Genomic DNA, 23687 nt, shown 5'->3' on the forward strand with positions numbered 1-23687 from the left:
AATATAAATAGGCCCTTTTAATTTTATCTGTCTTGCCGTTCCAAATAAAATTGAATCTTTTATGTTCATATAATTTCAAAAGCAGGTCGGTCACCAGGTGTAGGCAAAACCATAAGCAAATAGGTAAACTGGGAAATGACTAAAGAGTTAATCAGGGTGATTTTTCCACAAATCGACAGGTATTTTCCTTTCCATGTTAGCAAGATCTTAACTATTTTTGCTTTCTATAAAAATGTATTGGAGTGAGATCATTTCTTTCTTTTGGAATTTGTATGTTAAGTTTCAGAGAGTTGTTTAAAAAAAATAATAATCCACCATGACTTTGAGAGAGGATCTGGGTCTCCTGTTCCTTGGAGCTTGAGAGGCCGTGTACATCCTAGACCTCATGGACATCTCGAAAAAGGCTGGGGTAACAAACGTAGTCTAATAAAGCTCAGGTAACTGCCAAAATGAAGGAGTGGTCTCCTCCAGGATGACAATGCCCCAATCCACAGGGCACGAGTGGTCACTGAATGGTTTGATGAACATGAAAAGGATGTAAACCATATGCTATGGCCATCTATGTCATCAGATTCCAACCCAATTGAGAACTTATAGGAGATTCTGGAGCGGCGCCTGAGATAGAGTTTTCCATCAACAAAACACCAAATAATGGTGTCGCATCCCTCCAATAGAGTTCCAGACATTTGTTGAATTTATGCCAAGGCGTATTGAAGCTGTTCTGGCGGCTCGTGCAGTCCCAACGCCCTATTAAGACTCTTTATGTTGGTGTTTCTTTTTTTGGGGGCAGTTACCTGTACGTGGTATTTTCTGCTCTCCAGAGCGCTCCTGTAGATGTGAAGCTCTCTGTTGTTGCAGGTCTACTGGCAGGTCTCAAAGCAGCAGTAAAAGGAATGCAAGACCAAGGGGAAAAAAAATCAGAAGCAAGTGGATTCTATGATGCAGCATCTCTCCTCACAGACAACTCTGAAGCAATATACTGATAGATGTTTTAGAAACAAACCACATAATTATACAAACCTTATCCTATTCCAGTTGGAATGCTGAGACTGTATCAAGACCCTTAAGACTCTGGACAATTTGGATGTTTGTTTGTGGGACCCACGCCTACAATATCACATATATAACCTAGTCAGGACAGAACATCTCTATTCTTGTTCGACGCTATCATGTGACTTGAAGCAGTTGTCATACTCTGGATATTAACACTGAACTAACTGTACACACACATCACACACCTTCCCTCTGTCTGTCTGTGAGGGGCTCCACTACCTTTCAAAGTGATTAAAGATAACAGCAATAATGTACACCTCTCGCAACGTCGCGACGTGCCTCCAAACATGCCTACTCAAACGAAAAGGTGACCCTAGAAGGGAAGAGGGAAAGTTTAATTTGAGTCCTCCCCCGAGATCAACCTCGTCATGGTTGGTGAATACTGTTACTTTATGATGTCTACAGTGCCTCCACACAAGGACAGAGTGTTAGACTAGTGCACCGACGCCGAATATTGTGTTTGTGATCTAAAATACATTACGGATAGACTTCTTTACATTCTTTTGAGATCCGTCATTTCTCGTTCTGATGATTGCTACTATTCCTCACCGATCAGGGGCAGAGCTTTATTCAGCCACAGCAGTCATCTTCCTGGGCACTGAGCAGGTGTTCCGATATCACTCCTCCCCAGCTATGGAAGGGAAATTTCCAACATTTTCAACTTCATATTCATCATCTCCAGCACCACCACAACATCAACATATGTGGAAAAAAAGATAGAGGAAGATAAGTGTTTCCAATAACATCATCAACCAGTTAGTAGGTAATGCCTACTCATAATTGGTTAAAATCACATGATATGCACAGATGATGTCATTGGACACACATCTTCCTCTATCTTGTTTACTACAAAACATAGAAACATGCCATTTTATCTATATTGATGCTGGGGTGGTGCCGGAGGCGATGATTGTGAAGTTGAAACACTTTTGAAATTTCCCTTTAAGAGTTAGCTCTATTAACTCAGTGCTACAGAATACTATGAAAGTGTGTCCAAACGTGTCTTAGGCAAGGATTCAATCCGATCATGCGTTGTAGCATGCTTGATATATAGAGGTACATTTCTATTCAGCCGACATATGCAGCATTTGCTGTGAATATGATCTCCAGCGCGGGAACATTCCCTTTAAAAGGCGCATTGTTCGACAATGCACGATCAGATTGAATCCTGCCCTTATTTGTATAGCTAAAAGACACCTCAACAGAGAAATATTGCCGTTTTGAATTGGATGTTTTCTTTATTCAATATGCCTTAAATAATAAAACCCATGTGGCATTATTTCTGTGTTTTCAATCTCCTTGAGAAAACTTTCAGAATTTCAGAACCCTCCTTGGTACACTTGGACGTTGTCCCCGAGAGCATTAACATCCTTAGCACAGGTCTGCAAGGTACAGTTGTATAATATGCTCTAATGTCATCATCTGATATAAATGTGTTGGCTCCACTGACACCAAGCATGTCTACCTCTATGTGGTTGGTTAGTTGGTGTGTATGGGGACATGGGTGGCCAGAGGACCCTCACAGCGGAAGTGGACATCCTGCATGAAGGCTCGGTGCCTTTGGAACTTTAGCCTGCCAGCTAACATTCTAGACATCTTCCTCCTCAATGACCAGGACTGGAAGAAGAGCGTGTTTTATGCGGATTTTTACGCCTCAGACGTGAGTTCTGCTATTCCTTTAATAGTACATACAAGTAGAAGTGCTATACTGTCAATTCTGTAAAACAAAATATCATCAAAGATGAGCACATTACGAGATAGATTTGAATGTGTGTGGAATAATCAAAGATGTTTTGGGTAGGTTTTTGACACCAGTGACAATCTGTAGAAGGCACCATCACTTCACCAAAGGAAACATACTAATTCTACTGTTTCTTGACAGAGGGATATGCATAGATACTGTCAGCAAAGAGCAAAGGCACATCTGAGAACAAGATTCGTCAATCCTAATGTATCCTTCGTCAATCCTAATCCTAATGTAGTTATCATCAATGGGACGGTGCTATTTGGCAATGACATACAATGTCCAGAGTTCAGTGACAGACTAAGTGATACAGAATTTTCAGGAGGGCGCACACAATTGTATATATAAATAGTTCAATCTCATGGAATAGTTTCCTTCTCATTCCCGTTTCTGAGTGCAGCACCAATGGACGTGACCTGTCCTAAGTGTTCATCTTACTCACACCGGAGACAGGCGTTGACAGTTGGCTCGGGGCCTCGTTCTAAAAGGAAGTGTAGGCCTATCTCTGCTTCAGTTTCTCTTACCGTTATGCAGCACACACATTCCATAGTTCCTGAGCCAATGGGAACTATTTAAAAAGCTCTCTCAATGCCCACGCCCCCACACAGTAGGGCCATGGACTGCAACTCCAAGATCCCCCTTCACTTTGTGATGGATTCGAAGTAGAATAGGAATCTAGGAAAGGATGCATTGCATAAACATTTGTCCATGAATAAGGCGACGAGAGGAGAGTTTATGGGCTGGAGCTGGGCCGGATGAGGAAAAAAAGGAAGTGGGCCATAAGTTCATGTCTTTGTAAATGTAATTTAAACATTTAGCTACTGTTGTTATAACCAGCAGGGCACTTCAACCTCTAAAGACTGTTATCTTACATATTCTACCAAGATAAATTGGCTCACAAATTACTTGTGAATTCTTATATTTGAGGCACTTGGTAATGGATGTTCCCTCCAGGTTGCCTCCAGTAACCAATGGGAACAAATCGTTTTGAATGAGGCACAGGCACTGCTGTGCTGTGGTGATACAACTCTGCCATCATGTGGACAAAGTGACTCTCCTTCTCACCATAGGATCAATGAGCAAGTTACTCTTACCATTCTATATCAGTAACCCCAGGCAGGCAATAGATTCAGCTTCATAAAGGTTTTTAAGACACAAGATCTGAATGTGTTGTGATACAGTATCTTTGTATTTTTTTTATCTTGTTCTTTGACTTTCCTCCTCTAGACACTCACCCATGCTTGCTATGTCAATGAATGACATCACTGTCTCATTCATCACTGTTTGGAATTCTTGCTGTCAGAGAGAGAGGGGGAGAGATTTACAGGGCCTGAGCTAATGGAAAAGAGTGACGTGACTAGTGAGAGGAAGATTGTTTAACTCTCCGTTCCCTCATTTCTTCAGGGCAAAAACTATTGAAGTGTATTTTGGGAACATCCTTTTGCCCAAGAGTTTGAGGCAAATGGGGGAAAATATGAGTTCATTGTCTCAAAGTGAGAATATTTAACAGTTAGAGAAGCATTCCACTGGTTTTGGCAGCGCAAGGTAAAGAGTGTCTGCCTGTAGCTACAAGTCTGTCAATGTACTTTGAAGTTTAGATCCCCAATGGTGAAACAGCCACCTCCATGTGCAATATTACAAAAACAAAGAAGTGACTGAAATCAAAGCACACTGTTTTTCCCCCTCAGACATCATTGCACGCACAATAGAAGAGCACAATATATGACGCAATTTTTTTCATCATGCTGCGCGACTTCTCCTCACCTTGAAAACAATAACAATGCTGGTGGGGTGGCTGTGGCACTAGTTCCACCTACTGTGAGTTCTGCTTTAGTAAGAGAGGAGCCCATGTGTTTGGTGAGACCATTAGACTGAAGTAAACAGGGGCCTCGGTGGAAAATAAATCCATGCTGATAGTCTCTTTTCACTTTTTTGGGGGTCTTCTTGGATAATAAACATTATAATCTTAGAAGTAATACAGCACCATTATACTGGCAGACAAGCTGTCTGCTTGTCATTGAATCATAATCATTAATATGTAACGTGGAACCAGGCATATTGTCCTTGTTGAGCACATCGTGCCTGATGTCCACTCTCTTGTGGGTCCTTGTTCGTTATGTTGCCATAGATGTACTTACCTGGCCACAGTATTAGGTATTAAAGCCAGTCATGAGAGTTGACATTTTTATTGGTGACATAACTGAGGGCTGCACAGACAGAGACGTTAAAAGATTGTGAAAAGCCTATTTTAGGGCTTCCGTTTGAATACTTTACAACTCTTTTTTTTTTCTTCCACAAAATACTGTAAGTACCATGACATCAGTCAGTGATGTCACAGTTGGAAGCCCTAAACAGCTCACATACCTGTATGATGCCTTCTTGAATCCTCTTTACCTCTCCACCACTAAACTGGATATATATAACCTTCTGATGTTGCTAATTCCTACCAACCGCAGGAGCCAACATGTCTCATTTAAACCCCTGTCCTTGATTGTAAAGGCAAAAAAACAATGATACATGTAGATCAAAAACGGTGTAGGGCCGCCGTCAGGTCGTCTGTTAAAACGATTCACCATCGCACAGCAGCAGTCAAATGGCTAACCCGAAGCACAGCTGAAAGCACGACAGTTCACCTGATTCATCATCACAACTCATCAGTATGGTATGAGCCATAGCCTATTGCATAATGTGTTTATGCAAAGACCAGAGTTTCCTTCTAAAGAAGCCACGAATCATGTAGAATGGCAGTAAATTTGTTTAAAATGTTCAAATATTTTCTGAGGCAGGACCCCCAGCCCCCATACTAAACTTGGTCCCCCCCAATGTCTATACCCCTTCGCCCTTGGCGAAGACAGCAGAGTTTTTCCAGTCTGAGTACACCAAGAAGCCAGTGAAGGTGCTGTCAGTCTTAGAGCTGGAGTAGAAACCACTGTACTCTCCCAATGCCATCTGCACCCACACCTGGTCGCCCGGGATGAGGTGCAGCAGCGAGCCCCCGGACAAAGACGCTGGCTTGGGCCAGTTCCCATAGAACTGGAAATACGACGCCATCGTGTTACCGTTTTTCATCAGGTCAAACTGCAGGCTGGCCCGGTAGACGGTGGCGTGGACCGCAAAGTAGTAGACGCCGGGCACTTTGCAGGTGAAGCGTCCTGTTTCCATGTCGTAGTCGCCCTGCTCGTTGAGTATAACCTTGTCAAAGCGCACAGCGTCTTCCGCCGCCACGGGCTTGGTGCGGCCCTCAGACAACTTGGCGCTGAAAGCTGATTTGGGAGCGATGGCGCACTCCCCGGACTGCCCCCTGTCTCCTTTATCTCCAGGGTTCCCCTGGTCTCCAGTGAGGCCCCTAAAGCCTGTGTCACCTTGAGGGAGAATAGGGCAAAGACACAGTCCTGTTACTACTGTTCATTCAATAACACTTGAACCAACAGTAAACCAATTGAACCAAGGGAAGACTCATGGATCATTATAGTCCACAGTATGTTGTAGAAAGTATGGTGCCCTGATGTGACTGTACCTGGCTCTCCCCCGACTCCCTTCTCTCCCTTCTCCCCAGGGGCAGAATCACGCCCGTCCCTCCCATCTCTTCCTGGTTGGCCAGCACCTCCGTGCAACCCAGGGGTGCCTGGGATACCTGGGTGTCCCGTACACAGACTGGGCGGTATCTTGTTGTCTTCTAATTGGTTGGAGAAGTTGACCAGTAGAACGGGGAGGAGGAGGAGGGGCCATAGCTGGAGTGATTTCATTTCAATGCTACTATGTAGAGGAGAAACATTCTCTGTCAACATAAAGGAATAGAAAATACATTTTCTACTTGATACTCTTTTCTCTAGAACTGACTTTTCAAGGGGATCCACATAGTGTTCCATCCGTGAGTTTAGAAATAGATATGGAGTTCATTGATTTGTTCTGCAGATGATAGGAAAAGCACCATACCGCAAAGGTACATAAATGACAAGGACATCTAATAACACCAACACTTGAACCGATAAATACTATGTGCTGAAATGAGTGCAAATATCCTTCAAAGAATGATGATATGAAATGAGAGCAGAAAAAGAACATGTAATATAGTGTAACATATCATATAGTAGAGATTGAATCAGCTTTTCTTATTGACAGATTCATGTATTGTGAATACAGACGTCCAACTCCTTTCCCATTGGTCGCAGGTCTTGGACTCTCACTCAACTGGACACATCTAAGAGGAGGGGTCAGATGACCGGGAGAAAGCATGCAACTGGAGAGAGGGAGTAACCATCTAAAAAAATAACAGAAGACACCTCATACCACGGACACAAAGCATTGGGAGTATAGGCCCCCAGTACATTTAATGAGAGCGTACACCTATGGCCGACAGGCATTACACCTTTTTAAAAGGCTATATGAGCAATCAGATTATGACCATACCCTATATCTGCTTGTAGCTGTTGGCATCAGTAACCTGCACTTCAGGAAACTTGTTTTCTCCGTTTTTAAAACAGCTGTTTCACATTAAATGTTAAAGAGAGCAGCAGTGCCAGAATGGAAGCAATCATTATTTACACAGTTCAAAACAAAAGCTCAGTGTTAATCCCTGCTTTCCTTTGGCGTGAGTTCAGGATCATCTTGTCCGTCCCGTGCGTGCGTGCGTGCGTGTGTAAGCCTGAGCGTGTTGAATTGAGGAAGAGTGTCTCCGACCCCTCCTTTAGCAGTGCTGGGAAAGAGAGGAGCCAGCTGTGAGAGAGTATGTCTCCAGACTAACACTGTTGGCTACCATGGGACTGCAGCACAAGGACAAGCCTCACAAGGCCTGAACATACAGACACTGGGAACGACAGGGCACGTCTCCAGAGAACCTCACAATCAATTTGCCGATAGCAAGAGCGGACCCTGTGGTAGAGAGCTGTGCAACTTGATCACACAACATTATGCTCACATTGAACATTTGAAATCACTGCCACAGCATATGCCCATATTCAAACATCCGTTTTAGCCATACCATAGAACAATCGTCGAATATGGACTTCCAGCGTGTAGTGTGCTCACTACGAGCAAATATTACTTTAAGGCCAGAAAAGACCTTTGATAAAAGATGAAATCCTCAATGTCTTCCAGGTTATTTTCAGCTCACTGCCACCTTCGTGAGTCAGTGGTATATATTTCGGCCTCAGCTGCTGTATTCTTTATGGCAGCATTTAAAGACCCGTGCAGAGCAGAGAGGGCTGGCCTGTGGAGAAACTAGCCAAAAGCTGTGTCAGCATTCTGAGGAAGAACAGACAGACAGGATAAACACTGGATTCTGAGACGCTGCAGACCTCTGTATCCCTATCCCCTATAATGACCACAAACTCCCATTTTGTTTGTGTGGGAGTACGATATGCAAAGTACAGTAATACATTGGTATGTATTGTTGCAACTTTCTGAGCAACTAACCATCCAATAACATACAGGGGATGTTAGCAGTATCACAAAGAATCCCAGTATAAAACGTTTCTGATAAGGATAGCAGCAGTGTTATCACTGGTTCGAAAAAATGTATGCTATTTGAATATGATAGCCAGTGTGACGAATAGGCTACATTATTTGTTACTTCAATAAGACATTTATATTCCAATTATATAGGAATTCATCAACACATTTGCAAAACAAAATTAGTTGCCTATGAAACATACACTCCTCCATTCCTTTACTGACTGTTTGCGTGGCAGCAAAATATTCTCAATGTAAAATAGATGATTTTTCTTATTGTAGATCATGTTGAGCCACCCCTACTCACAGCAGACAGCAAACATATACAACAATTTTCAATCAGGTATTATTTGAAGAGAAAGTTTACCAGTCAACGTCCAAAAGTCCTTAGGAGCAGCAGTCTTTGCCTTGTGCTGAAGTGAAAACAGTCAAAGTTATCTTTGCTGCTTTCAGCCAAAGAGCCTGGGAAAAGAGGAGAACTCTCAGCCTGGGAAGGAAACGGCAATGAAAGCAAACTAGAAAGAGGGAGGGTGAGAGACAGAGAGGAAAATATAGTGAGAGTAGGAGGGAAATATTTGAAGTCTCCCCAGCACAAATAATAAAGAGGAAAATAAGTCGTCAATAAGTCAAACAATAAGATCAGGATCAGAACAAGAGAGATGTTGAGAAATCAGGAAAGCGAGGGAGTGGGGAAAAGGAGGTGCAGCGAGGATAACAAAGGTTGGCAGATTACATACGATTTAAAGATTTGAGACTGGAGGAATTTCTTTCCCAAACATAAACAGTGGGAGAAGATCAAGGGGTTGTGGTCACTGGTCAGGGATATGTATCCACTATACACCGAGTCAAAGTCCTGGAAAACTTGAGCAATGCTGTTAACTGCTGTTACAGCCTACGCGTCATATTGTGAACTCCTCAAAAAGCAGTAAGGCCTTCAAATCAGAGGATTCTTAATTATTAGCCTTAACGCCGAGACAGTTGATCAGTTTTGTGAGACTTAAGAGACAGGGAGAGACTTGAAGTTATGTTATGTTATCTTAGAGTGAAGCAACGTTTTTCTTTCTTCCGATTTTCTCCCGAAATTGAAACAATAGAGACTTTGGCTGGAATCCTCTCCTCCTGTCAGTTTTGAGCTGATTGAGGAATGTGAAATAAACATCCCACATCTCACTTAACCATTTGCAGCCACTCTTAAAGAGGATGTGACCTATTTTACTGAACTATCACTCACTTTGATTGCTGTCTCTCCATGCACACCAGAATGTACAGTGGGGAGAACAAGTATTTGATACACTGCCGATTTTGCAGGTTTTCCTACTTACAAAGCATGTAGAGGTCTGTACTTTTTATCATAGGTACACTTCAACTGTGAGAGACGGAATCTAAAACAAAAATCCAGAAAATGACATTGTATGATTTTTAAGTAATGAATTTGCATTTTATTGCATGACATAAGTATTTGATCACCTACCAACCAGTAAGAATTCCAGCTCTCACAAACCTGTTAGTTTTTCTTTAAGAATCCCTCCTGTTCTCCACTCATTACCTGTATTAACTGCACCTGTTTGAACTCGTTACCTGTATAAAAGACAACTGTCCACACACTCAATCAAACAGACTCTAACCTCTCCACAATGGCCAAGACCAGAGAGTTGTGTAAGGACATCGGGGTTAAAATTGTAGACCTGCACAAGGCTGGGATGGGCTACAGGACAATAAGCAAGCAGCTTGGTGAGTAGGCAACAACTGTTGACGCAGTTATTAGAAAATGAAAGTTCAAGATGACGGTCAATCACCCTCGGTCTGGGGCTCCATGCAAGATCTCACCTCGTGGGGCATCAGTGATCATGAGGAAGGTGAGGGATCAGCCCAGAACTACACGGCAGGACCTGGTCTATGACCTGAAGAGAGCTGGGACCACAGTCTCAAAGAAAACCATTAGTAACAAACCTGCAAAATATGCAGTGTATCAAATACTTGTTCTCCCCACTGTATGTATCCCTAAATTCTGCTACAGCATTTACAAAGACACCACCTTAAGTTAGTAGTATGTCACTGATGACTGCTACAGGTACAGACTACATTGGTGGGACTGTTTAGGCTTGGTCACATTTAGGGTGGAACCTCCCTGTTTCTACACTTTGGTTTGGTATTTTACATTACAGCACTGTTTATGGGACATTGGTCAAGAAGGGGTTGGCAATGGCTCTTTGAAATCTGAAACCTTGATTTTTCCTTTTCACTCTTTAGGCAATTAAACTATTTCACAAAGGACTTCACAAGCCTCGTGTTGAACTCAGTAGCCATAACTGCACTGAGATGGAGCAGATTTATACATGGTTTCAATTACCATTAGAAATATAAGCATATTTTGTCCCCTGCTCAATAACATGTAAAAAATATTCCAGCAGCTGAATCTAGCTGATGATCCCTGCCCTAGATGTTCCTTTCATTTATACAGCAAAAGTAATCATTAAAGTAATCATGACAGACTGAACCAGGGCTGACCCCAGCCTTTTGGAGGCCCTAAGCGAGTGGCATGAAAGATTCACAAATGTCATGGAACTATAACATTTCAAAGTTGTAAATTCTGCACTGATTATATTATATATAGCATTTTTTTATGCTATCATTGTTTCACAGGACCACCTGGGTATATTATATGTCAAATGAAGGTATACTGAACAAAAATAGTTTCATGCGCTGAAATAAATGTCCCAGAAATTGTCCATACACACCAAAAAATTATTAAGCTCATATTTTGAGCACAAATGTGTTTACATCCCTGTTAGTGAGCATATCTCTTTAGCCAAGATAATCCATCCACTTGACAGGTGTGGCATATCAAGAAGCTCATTAAACATTATGATCATTACACAGGTGCACCTAGTGCTGGGGACAATAAAACCATTAAAAAATATAGATTTCTGACCAACAGATGCATATCTGTATACCCTGTCATGTGAAATCCATAGATTAGGGCCTAATGAATTTATTTCAATTGACTGATTTCCTCATATGGGGACTGTAACTCAGTAAAATCTTAGACATTGTTGCATGTTGCATTTATATTGTTCATTGAAGTGTGCTTGATTCATCTTAGTTTGCTATTTGTGACAACTCCAATGTTTCCATTGTACTGTAGATGGTATAAAATACAGTTGATGTCGGAAGTTTACATACACCTTAACCAAATACATTTAAACTCAGTTTTTCACAATTCCTGACATTTAATCCAAGTAAAAGTTCCCTGTCTTAGGTCAGTTAGGATCCCCACTTTATTTTAAGAATGTGAAATGTCAGGATAATAGTAGAGAGAATGATGTATTTTATTTCTTTCATCACATTCCCAGGGTCAGAAGTTTACATACACTCAATTAGTATTTGGTAGCATTGCCTTTAAATTGTTTAATTAAAACTTATTATGTCTGGGGGGCAGTATTGAGTAGCTTGGATGAATAAGGTGCCCAGAGTAAACTACCTGCTACTCAGGCCCAGAAGCTAAGATATGCATATTATTAGTAGGTTTGGATAGAAAACACTCTGACGTTTCTAAAGCGGTTTGAATGATGTCTGTGAGTATCACAGAACTCATATGGCAGGCAAAAACCTGAGAAATAATCCAACCAGGAAGTGGGAAATCTGAGGTTTGTAGTTTTTCAACTCTTTGCCTGTCCAAGATACAGTGTAAATTTGGTCCGATTGCACTTCCTAAGGCTTCCACTAGATGTAAACAGTCTTTAGAACCTTGTTTGAGGCTTCTACTGTGAAGGAGGAGAGAATGAGAGCTTTCAACTAGAGGTCCGGCAGAAGGCCATGAGCTGATCACACGTGCGCCCATGAGAGGTAACTGCGTTCCATTGCATTTCTAAAGACAAAGGAATTCTCCAGTTGGAACATTATTGAAGATTTATGATAAAAACATCCTAAAGATTGATTCTATACATCGTTTGACATGTTTCTACGAACTGAAACAGAACCTTTTGACTTTTCGTCTGGACCTAGTACTCAACGCCTCATGAATTTGGATTTGTGAACTAAACGTGTGAACAGAAAGGAGGTATTTGGACATAAATTATGGACTTTATCGAACAAAACAAACATTTATTGTGGAACTGCGATTCCTTGGAGTGCATTGTGATGAAGATCATCAAAGGTAAGTTAATATTTATAATGCTATTTCTGACTTCTGTTGACTCCACAACATGGAGGGTATCTGTATGGCTTGTTTTTGTGTCTGAGCGCTGTACTCAGATTATTGCATGGTGTGCTTTTTCCGTAAAGTTTTTTAAGAATCTGACACAACGGTTGCATTAAGGAGAAGTATGTGTATAATTCCACGCATAACACTTGTATCTTTTATCAATGTTTATTATGAGTATTTCTGTAAATTGATGTGGCTCTCCGCAAAATTACCGGATGTTTTGGAAGCAAAACATTACTGAGCATAACGCGCCAATGTAAAATGAGATTTTTGGATATAAATATGAACTTTATTGAAAAAACATACATGTATTGTGTAACATGAAGTCCTATGAGTGTCATCTGATGAAGACCATCAAAGATTAGTGATTAATTCTCTCTATTTCTGCTTTTTTGTGACTCCTCTCTTTGGCTGGATTTTTTTTTGTGTTTTTCTGTGACTAGGTGTTGACCTAACATAATCGTTTGGTGTGCTTTCTCTGTAAAGCCTTTTTGAAATCGGACACTGTGGTGGGATTAACAACACTTATCTTTAAAATGGTGTAAAATGCTTGTATGTTTAAGGAATTTTTATTATGAGATTTCTGTTGTTTGAATTTGGCGCCCTGCACTTTCACTGGCTGTTGTCATATCGATTCCGTTAAGCGGTATTTCAACCGTAAGAAGTTGGTCAAAAGTTTTGGGTAGCCTTCCACAAGCTTCCCACAATAAGTTGGGTGAATTTTGGCCCATTGCTCCTGACAGAGCAGGTGTAACTGAGTCAGGTTTGCAGGCCTTTTTCAGTTTGGCCCACAAATGTTCTATAGGATTGAGGTCAGGGCTTTGTGATGGCCACTCTAATACCTTGACTTTGTTGTCCTTAAGCCATTTTGTCATAACTTTGGAAGTATGCTTGGGGTCATTGTCCATTTGGAAGACCCATTTGCGACCAAGCTTTAACTTCCTGACTGATTTTTTGAGATGTTGCTTCAATATATCCACATAATTTTCCTGCCTCATGATGCCATCTATTTTGTGAAGTGCACCAGTCCCTCCTACAGCAAAGCACCCCCTCGCTTCACGGTTGGGATGGTATTCTTCAGCTTGCAAGCTTCACCGTTTTTCCTCCAAACATAACAATGGTCATTATGGCCAAACTATTCTATTTTTGTTTCATCAGACCAGAGGATATTTCTCCAAAAAATACTTTTGTACCTGTTTCCTCCAGCATCTTCACGATGTCCTTTGCTGTTGTTCTGGGATTGATTTGCACTTTTCGCACCAAAGTAGTGGTACCTTCAGGCATTTGGAAATTGCTCCCAAGTAAGGATGAACCAGACTTGTGGAGGTCTTGGCTTTTTTTTAATGTCTTAGCTGATTTCTTTTGATTTTCCCATGATGTCAAGTAAAGAGGCATTGAGATTGAAGTTAGGCCTTGAAATACATTCACAGGTACACCTCCAATTGACGTCAACTGATGTCAAATGATGTCAATTATCAGAAGCTTCTAAAGCCATGACATCATTTTCTGGAATTTTCCAAGCTGTTTAAAGGTACAGTCAACTTAGTGTATGTAAACTTCTGACCCACTGGAATTGTGATACAGTGAATTATAAATGAAAATCTCTGTCTGTAAACAATTGTTGGAAAAATTACTTTTGTCATGCACAAAGCAGATGTCCTAACCGACTTACAAAAACTATAGTTTAACAAGAAATTTGTGGAGTGGTTAAAAATTAGTGTATGTAAACTTCCGACTTCAACTGTACATGTGATATGAGTAATGTAAGATATGTAAACATTATTAAAGTGGACTTCTGGATGGTAGCGGTGTGAACAGGCAGTGGCTCGGGTGGTTGATGTTGTTGATGATCTTTTTGTCCTTCCTGTGACATTGGGTGCTGTAGATGTCATGGAGGGCAAGTAGTTTGCTCCTGGTGATGCGTTGTGCAGACCGCACCACCTTCTGGAGAGCCTTGCATCTGTAAAAGTTTGTCAGGGTTTTGGGTGACAAGCCAAATTTCTTCAGCCTCCTGAGTTTGAAGAGGCGCTGTTGTGCCATCTTCACCACACTGTCTGTGTAAGTGGACCATTTCAGTTTGTCTGTGATGTGTACGCCGAGGAACTTAAAACTTTCCACCTTCTCCACTGCTGTCCCTTCGATGTGGTTAGAGTGGTGCTCCCTCTGCTGTTTTCTGAAGTCCATGATCATCTCCTTTGTTTTGTTGATGTTGAGTGAGATGTTGTTTTCCTGACACCACACTCTGAGTGCCCTCATCTCCTCCCTGTAGGCTGTCTCGTCGTTGTTGGTAATCAAGCCCACTTTTGCTGTGTCGTCTGCAAACTTGATGATTGAGTTGGAGGCATGCATGGCCACGCAGGCATGGGTGAACAGGGAGTACAGGAGGGAACTGAACACGCACCCTTGTGGGGCCCCAGTGTTGAGGGTCAGCAAAGTGGAGATGTTGTTTCCTACCTTCACCACCTGGGGGTGGCCCGTCAGAAAGTCCAGGACCCAATTGCCTAGGGCAGGGTCGAGACCCAGGGCCTCCAGCTTGATGATGAGCTTGGAGGGTACTATGGTGTTGAATGCGGAGCTGTAGTCAATGAACAGCATTATTACATAGGTATTCCTTGTATCCAGATGGGATAGGGAAGTGTGCAGTGTGATGGCGATTGCTTCGTCTGTGGACCTGTTGGGGCGGTATGCAAACTGAAGTGGGTCTAGGATGGCCGGTAAGGTGGAGATGATATGATCCTTGACTAGTCTCTCGAAGCACTTCATGATGACAGAAGTGAGTGCTATGGGGCGGTAGTCACTTATTTCAGTTCATCTTTTCCTTCTTGGGTACAGGAACAATGGTAGCCACCTTGAAGCATGTAGGCACAACAGACTGGGATATGTCTGTAAACACACCAGCCAGCTGGTCTGTGCATGCTTTGAGGACGCAACTTGGGATGCCGTCTGGGTCAGCAGCCTTGCAAGGGTTAACACGTTTAAATGTTTTTCTCACGTCAACCACGGAGGAGGAGGAGGGGGCAGTCCATGTTAGCGGGCCGTGACGGTGGTACTGTATTATCCTCAAAGCGGACAAAGAAGGTGTTTAGTTTGTCTGGAAGCGTGACGTCGGTGTTCGTGACGTGGCTAGATTTCTTTTTGTAGTCCGTGTTTTCCTGTAGACCCTGCCGCATACGTCTCGTGCCTGAGCCCTTGAATTGCGAATCCACCTTGTCCCTGTACTTGCAGTCGCTTGTTTGATTGTATTGTTGAGGGAATAGCTACACTGTTTATATTCAGACATATTCCCAGACCTCTTTCCATGGTTAAATGCGGTGGATCGCGCTTTCAGTTTTACGCGAATGCCACCATCCATCCACAGTTTCTGGTTTTAATAGTCACAGTAGGTACATCTCAAATGCACTTCTTTATAAACGCACTCACCGAGTCGGCGTATAGGTCAATGTTGTTCTCTGAGGCTGACCGGAACATATTCCAGTCCGCGTGTTCAAAACAATCTTAAAGCGTGGCTTCCAATTGTTCGGACCAGCGTTGAATGGTTCTCGTCACTGGTACATTCTGTTTTAGATTCTGCCTATAAGACGGAAGGAGCAAGATGGCCTCAGTGGTCGGATTTGCTGAAGGGAGGGCGGGGGAGGGCTTTGTATGCATCACAGAAGTTAGAGTAGTAGTGGTCGAGGGTGTTGCGCATGCGCGTAGCGCAATCAATATGCTGGAAGAATTTAGGTAGACTTGTTCTCAAATTTGCTTTGTTAAAATCCCCAGCTACAATAAATGCAGCCCAGGATGTATGGTTTCCAGTATGCATATAGTCCAGTGAAGTTCCTTGATGGCCGTCCTGTTGTCTGCTTGAGGGGGAAGGCACACAGCTGTGAGTGACGAGAATTCTCTAAGGAATTCTAGATCGGGTGAGCAGAAGGACTTGAGTTCCTGTATGTCTTTCTCTTTCTTGTCCTCACCCTCTCTACTTACATCTTCTCCTCCATATCCAGCTTCACACACTCCACCTCGTCATTCCATTTCTCAAATATCTCCACTTTGTTCTCTTTTCTCCCTCTCTTTTGCCTCTCATCATCTTCAATCCCTCCAACTTCTTTCTTCACCTCCACCTTCTCTTCCACATCGGTTTTCATTCTGACCATCTCCTTTCATTTTCTTCCATCTCTTCTCCAGTCAACCTTTCCACTATTTTATTCCTCTTCAGCTTCTCTTTCTCCTTGTCCGACTCCAACTTTTCTCCAGTTTCTCTTTGTCTATCCAGATACTTGTCTTTCATAACGACCTCCTCCCGCTTCTTCTCCTCCTTCCTCACCCTGTTTGTCCTTCTCTGCTACATTTCTCTGCATTGCCTCCTCTTTCCTCTCAACCTCTTCCCTCCTAATTTCCTCCTTTGTGCTCTCATATCCCTAATCCAACACCTCTTATTTCGATTTTCTCTCCCGCCTGGATTTTCTCCAGCAGTCCGTAGAGAATTCAGTCTTTCTTCATCTCTGCATCCACTCTCCTTAACGCTATCTCTCAATTTCTTTCCTCCAGCTCTCTCGTTCCATCTGAGGAGCTGGCTGGAAAAGCAATGAGCATGTGAATTAAGCTTTAAAAGGTAGAGGCACACTAATATCCGTGGGGTGATCTGGGTAGCTGATTTGAGGAATCCCAGGTCTGGGAGAAGAATATCTAGTGAAATGTGATCTGCTCAATCAGAGGGCTGCTAGCAGGATTATATCTGAGGTGCCACCTGTTGTGTCTTGGAGCACTAAACCCAAAACACTGCCTATTATTTCTATAACACAAACTGCTTCTGAGTTGACCAAAGATGGTTATCTGCTACTACACGTTTGGAACTTGCATTTCAATGGAAGTATTTATGAACTAGATTTGTATTCTGAATTGGCAACTTAATTTAGGCTTTGTTATAGTTTGGGTTACCCTGCTGCCTTCAAAATAGGTTGTCAACCGAGGAAATCAAGTTGTTTGCAAACTAGATAAACTTCATACCTCACACTTTATATCAGTGGGATACACTTTTTACAATAGGGTACTATGGGGTTCATAAACATAGAAACTGAGAACTGAACAAGGAGTGACAGATCTGGCCACGGTTTCTCAAAAGCATCCCAAGGCTAAATTCATCATTAGAACCTTTGTAGGAGCATTGTTCAATCTCTGAGCCGTTTCCCAAAACCATAGTTCCTAAAAGTGCACTGAAACTCTCGATATTTACCAACTGCCTCATAAAACAGCTAAAGTGCGTTGTTAGATGTGTTTTTTCCCCCTATGGCGTCACTTTATACACAGAAGATTTCCGCTAAACATAAAGAGCTCTATTCTAATCTGCCTCTGTGACCGTTAACATCAGAACAAAGTTGACTACAAATACAAAGTTGCCAATGTCTTTGCAATTGAACAAGCGAAGGTAAAAAAAAAGTTTTAAAAAACTTCTTTCCATGACAGACTAGGTGAATCTAGGTAAAAAGCTATGATCCCTTACTGTCACTTGTAAAATCCACTTCAAATCAGTGTAGATGAAGGGGATAGATTTTTAAGCCTTGAGAAAGGGATTGTGTGTGCACCATTGAGGGTGAATGGGCAAGACAATATTTGAGTGCCTTTGAACGCGGTATGGCAGTAGGTGCACCGGTTTGTGTCAAGAACTGCAACGCTGCTGGGTTTTTCACGCTCAACGGTTTCCCGTGTGCATCAAGAATGGGCCATCACCCAAAGGACATCCAGCCAACTTGACAACTGTGGGAAGCATTCGTCAACATGGGCCAGCATCCCTGTAGAACGATTGAGTTTGTAATCTATGCCCTGACAAATTGAGGCTTTTCTGAAGGCAAAAGGGGGTGGTGAAAGTCAATATTAGGACGGCCTATATTTTGCCTGAATATTTTTCATCATATGTAAAGTGCGCAATGTGCCAAATGAATGCGATTTAGTGCATCAGAGTAAGCATTAGAATAAGCCGCCTCAATATTTGTAGTCATAAGGTGATGTCTCTCTCTAGGTGCCGATCCATCATCAGGATTGTGAAGTAATTACAGCGTTAACATTAAGATTTGAATGGAGAAATCTGAAGAGAGCAGCACTGCCTTTCTTTCGATCCTATCAGTATCTACATGCTCCAAACGACACTTGGCGAATGCTCTTTCTGCGCGGCGTTTTGGAAAACGCATGTTACATCGTCGGCCGTTGTAGGAACAATGAAAGGTTAAAAACATTTGGAAGCCTACGTTGCGTCGCTTAAATCGGGGAATGTTCTCAATAACACATACGTGGACTATATTCTAGGTTGACAGAACAAGGTACAGAAACAGAGACAGAGCCTTAAGAAAGAGTAAACGAGACATGTTTATTATTTAAACTATCACTTAAATAAAAAAAGTGCATAGAAAATAAACATGATTAGAAACTTTTCTTTTTACAGTTATGTACAATTGTGTTTCCTAATTATACATTCAACCTTAAGTAGTTTGTGGTTTACTATTGTGGTTCAACTTTCCTTCATTTCTGTGACAGATGAGAGAACACTGATGTACAACTAATAGGGAAAAATAGTATCATCATAATCATCATTATTCTCATGGAGTTCAGGAGGAAGTGTTAACAAGACAAAAGGTATATTCAAGGCATAAGAAGAGCCGTTTAACCGTTCCCAAGTCCTACCGCCAACTCCCCTTGATGCCACGTCCCTTCTCAGGCTGATAAGTTCTATACACAAGGAACAATTATAAAATTACAAATACAGTTAAGTATTTTTTTTTCAAACTTCTTTCAAGCAGGTTCCCGGCAACTACCTTGACCTGTAAATTCATGGATGTTCCAACACACAAAATAAATAAAAACGTATCATCATTATCACTTTCTATAAAACAAGACATAAGTACAACCAAAGCTTCCAAAGAGAGGGGGGGTGGTAAGGGAGACATGGAAGACTGTAAAATAACATTTTGGTGGGATTCGTTTTTTTCCCCCTGGTCTCCAAACTCAACTCAATTATACCACCATCAAGTAAGCAGTCTAAAATCCCTGTTAAGAATTTACAAAGAATAAAAAAACATTCACTACAACAATCAAACACAAAATGGCTGACTTCAAGAAGTTCACAACCACGTTATACATCTTATCACATAAATACTGTTTCTTTTCGCAAAAAACAAAACAAAAAAAAGTGAAAGAAACTGCAATGCTCCTGCCAATGGAACATACACAGGCACAGGAAAACTGGTACTGGACATCAATATACAAAGATGATGTACGTTAGTTATTTTAAACTGATACTGTAACATAAAACCATTATAGAGTACATTGAACATTGCTATTATCCATTACAAACCTGCTGTTTGCTACTGTAACTAAGTTTGTCTGTTCATTCCGTATATTGTATAGATACTGAAGTACATGTTACTATCTGTTTCGGTATATGTTTTTATGTATATATAGCATAATTACAAGTGAAGGAAAAGGGCCACTGGTGTGGCATGGTATTATGAAGTCCAAGAAACAACGGAATCTATCTGCCATTTAAAAACACTTGACTAATGGGTTGTTGTTCACCAAGTACTGAAACGTCACACTTTACTGCTATGGATCTGTAGAGGAGTCAGAGACGGAGCCTTTGGGATTAGTAAAAGGATTACCAAAGCGATCTTTGAAGTCTTAGTTTATTCAGTGTGACCTTTTGACGTTAAACTAAAAAGCCATCCCTCAATCTTTTTCCCTCTGAAATGAAACAAACAAACTGTCCTGTGAGGTCATCTTCCCCAGTCTTTTTGTGGGTTCTATTTAACTCAAAAACAAAAACGTGGTTGATACCAGAAATCACCACAATTCAGTTTTTGTATATACATTCATTAAAGACCTAGCAGCAGAATTCAGCATGACCCTGTGCCTCACCCTAAGGCTAGCCAGGATGGGAGGACAGCGAGAGCTGAACCAAAACTGTATCCCTGAATTAGCTGGCAAAACCCAGGCTGCAAGGAAGTTGAGGAGTGTTCACTGTTGGCCTCCAGAGTGGTCCCTGCACTCGGAACGTCCCTTACACACTTGGGAGAAGGTCGAGCAGAAGTGCACTTTCCTGGGGGCCACAATTCCTAAGGGAGCTTAAACAGCATCTGTGCTTGTGGTTTTTAAAACATAGGAACCCATTGTGTTTACAATGAGTAGAACGTCATTTCCCATGTTAATTCAGTGCCTGTCACAAGTGCAATGTGTTGGCAAAGTTATGGTTTCACTTCACAGCCTGGGCAGGGTAAGGGTTGGAGAGATTCTGCGACGGCCTTACAAGATATAAAGTCAACAGACTACGAGGAAAAAACAGATTACAAATCAAAAACATAACAAAAAAAAGTCACTGGCCTGAAGTGGCTCGCTATAGGACAACTGGAGCCAGAGTTGTACAAAGCAGCAATTTGGTGAGCTTCGTTCGAGGAAATATATGCCGGTCATCAACCTATCCACTTTTTGTACCCAATGTCCCCATTCTCACCAAAACCGGGACTACTTCTGTCAATCTACTACTGTTACATTTACAAGTCACAAAGTTCTCTAAGCAAAGCGTGCTCAGTTACAACAAATGCAAAGCAAGAGATGTTGATGAACTCTAACAGGGGTTGCATTGTGGTCAATGGTAAACGGTGAGCCTCATCCAACCTTTCCTAACTTCATCAGCTTCTAAAAAAGCTTTCCACGTGTAGCCTGTCTCATGTAAATGCCACAAACCAAATGCTGGACTTTACGAGGGAGTCGATTAGAAACATAAAACATTGACAGGTATTAATATGAAGGCAACACTACCATGGGGAATCTTGGAGCACTGATGTGGCTATAGGCGTTAAACCGGGTTGTCCTTACAGTTTGTGGATTATGGAACGCGTTTGATCCCAAAAGGGAGATTTGTAGACTTTTTTTTTTTTTAATTTAAAAGCGTGAATGAATTGCGCACGGTGAAACGCCCAGGTCTGAATGGCCTGGCTGGAGCCTCCACGTGACACGTGGAATTAAGGCTGGGAAAAGGTGATATCAGACAGCTATTCCAAAAGATGAGCACTAACAGACTCCATCAAGGGCATATAATAATTCCATGCTGCTAACATGCAGTCAATGGAAATGTCCTTGATTGACAAATAGAGCTACTGGTGGACTGGGCTCAGCGGGGAGCGACAGCTTCAGTCTTTGGAATCCAAAAAGAAACATTCAGGCTACAAAATGAAATTAACTGCAACGAAAAAACAGCTTTGAAAAAAGGCAGGTCAATAAAAATAAAAAATGTAGAGACCAAGCATTAGTGTTTGTAAACCTCTATTTCCTACAAAAATGGCAATAAAATAAATAGGATTTCTTAAAAATATAAATACTATTTATAACATTAAGTGCTATTCACTAGTGAGTGCTTTTTAGTCGTTTGTATAGAAAAATATATATTATTTACATTCTCAAAGCAAGCATGATATTTTTCTGCCCATAACAAAAAAGAGCCAGAAGAGACAAGACTTCAAATGACCCGATTTTTAAAAAAGAAAAAAAAACACAATTCCTTTGCAACAGTAATAAATGAAATAGGCCATAATTTCAAACGGGCTTAAGGGGAAATCAGATTTAGGGGGATGACGTTTGGTTCTCATCGCTGTAATTCCGGACTCTGTTCTCACCAAATTCCGAATAAGACGACATAACGAGTGCATACCTGCGACACAAATAGATGGCTCAGTCTATCATTTTCCCTATACAAAACCAACAATAACATTTACTACAGCAAAAAATAAAATTAAAATAAAAGTTAGTCCCTCAACTGTCAGTCCACCAGAATCTCCGCCTAGCTTGCTAGTCACGGCCACGACAATCTAATGACCGCCGCCCGCCTACGTGTCTGACAATGACCCTGTACAAGTACAGTCGCGCTTAACAATAACATACAACTAGAAAATAAATAATCTACAGGCTTCTTTCTTTCGTTTCGACCCCGACTCCCTCTAGTGTTTCTCTTCCTAACACATCTTGTGACTTGTTGCTCTGGACAGGCATAGGAACTATTTACAGTGTCTTTGAATACACAGCGAAGCAGCCCAAGCAAAGCTTTATGTTATTGCGGCTACTCCGAAGGCTGCACGGGATGCACATTCCGACAGGCAGATGTGTATAAACAGATGAGGCCAAGAGAAAAGCGTCCTCTGATCGGTTCTAATACGTCCTCGTTCTATTTCTAAAATGCAGAGAAAATTCCCTTCCACAAATTGCACTTTGGTGTGTAAAATGGAACTCTTACAAGGTGGCAATTCTTTTTGTGTGTGCACATAATCAATGGATTCGATGCTCACACAGAATTGAGATATCATCTCTAGAAAAATAATGTGAGGTGATGTTAAAATTCAGAACAAAAAGGGAAATAAAATCTTTTTGAATCAGTCAGAGACAGAAAACATTGAAAATTGCTAATCTTACAGTTACCATTTCCTTTGACTTCTCAGAGTCTGAAAAGTAAACAAAAACAACCAGAGGCACAATAATAATTTGTTCTCTTTCAAAAACATAGCTTGTATCGAACTTAACCCGGTCTGTAACGCGCCTCTTTCTGCACAAGCCGTACAGCAAAAAGAGAGGTCAGTACTGGAAGCATCACTTTGCGCTCTAAGACCTGGCATTGCATGGATGGCGCCACGCTAGTCGAGGCGACTGCTTCGGCAGAGTGGGAGAAGGACTGCTAACGCCACTACCATCACACAGCAGCGTGGGGGGGGCTAGTTGAGGAACTTGCGGCACTTCTTGGTTCCGCAGTTGCATGGAAGCTTATTGCCCGGCTCCTCGATGGGGAATTTGTAGTCGTAGGTGAGCTCCTCGCCGCGGTAGATCTTACGCGTGGCGAATATGACGATGTGCTTCTGCCCGTCCACATTGATGACTCGCGAGTAGCAATTGGGCTCGCACGAATGGTTGATGAAGCGGGCGGCGTTGCCGTGCACGGTGGCGTCCACCACTTCGTAGTCATCAATGCGGAACATGTAACAGCCAACGCCCTGTAGAGGGAGGAACGGGAGAAGAGAGAGAGACGCCATTGGCTGAGGATTGCATTATCAAATGACTAAAAGATGGGTGGTTTAATGCTGTTGACACATGAAAACCACATTCAGCAGGGCCCAACATTATAGAACATTCAGACAGAAAATACCTTCATTATGCAGAACGTCCCTCTCTGACAAGCAGAATAAGGACTCGCGCAAGTTCTTTTCATGACATTTCTATCTG

At 41.9% G+C, this 23687-nt stretch overlaps 2 protein-coding genes across 5 annotated transcripts in view; both read right to left on the minus strand.

Moving 5' to 3' along the window:
* Window positions 1-4967: 4967 nt before the first annotated feature.
* Window positions 4968-9224, minus strand: c1qtnf5 (C1q and TNF related 5). 4 transcript variants are annotated; one of them, XM_024412435.2, is made up of 4 exons: window positions 8986-9224; window positions 8616-8710; window positions 6315-8041; window positions 4968-6159 (listed from the first exon to the last, which is right to left on the minus strand). In XM_024412435.2, exons 3-4 carry the CDS (start codon window positions 6664-6666, stop codon window positions 5624-5626), a joined length of 888 nt encoding a protein of 295 aa, XP_024268203.2. In that variant the 5' UTR covers window positions 6667-8041; window positions 8616-8710; window positions 8986-9224; the 3' UTR covers window positions 4968-5623. The 4 variants fall into 4 exon arrangements, with proteins under 4 accessions (XP_024268203.2, XP_042151773.1, XP_024268206.2 ...); XM_042295839.1 differs by having other exon boundaries at window positions 6315-6550; window positions 8986-9221; XM_024412438.2 differs by lacking the exon at window positions 8986-9224 and having other exon boundaries at window positions 6315-6553; window positions 8616-8965.
* Window positions 9225-18778: 9554 nt separating this feature from the next.
* Window positions 18779-23687, minus strand: part of LOC112244682 (histone-lysine N-methyltransferase 2A-like) — a 53863-nt gene continuing 48954 nt past the window's right edge. Inside the window, 1 exon segment of the mRNA XM_024412412.2 lies at window positions 18779-23458. Coding sequence (XP_024268180.2) covers window positions 23183-23458 — 276 coding nt within the window. The 3' untranslated portion in view covers window positions 18779-23182.

This window comes from Oncorhynchus tshawytscha, linkage group LG13, assembly GCF_018296145.1.
Source record: "Oncorhynchus tshawytscha isolate Ot180627B linkage group LG13, Otsh_v2.0, whole genome shotgun sequence".
NCBI lineage: Eukaryota > Metazoa > Chordata > Actinopteri > Salmoniformes > Salmonidae > Oncorhynchus > Oncorhynchus tshawytscha.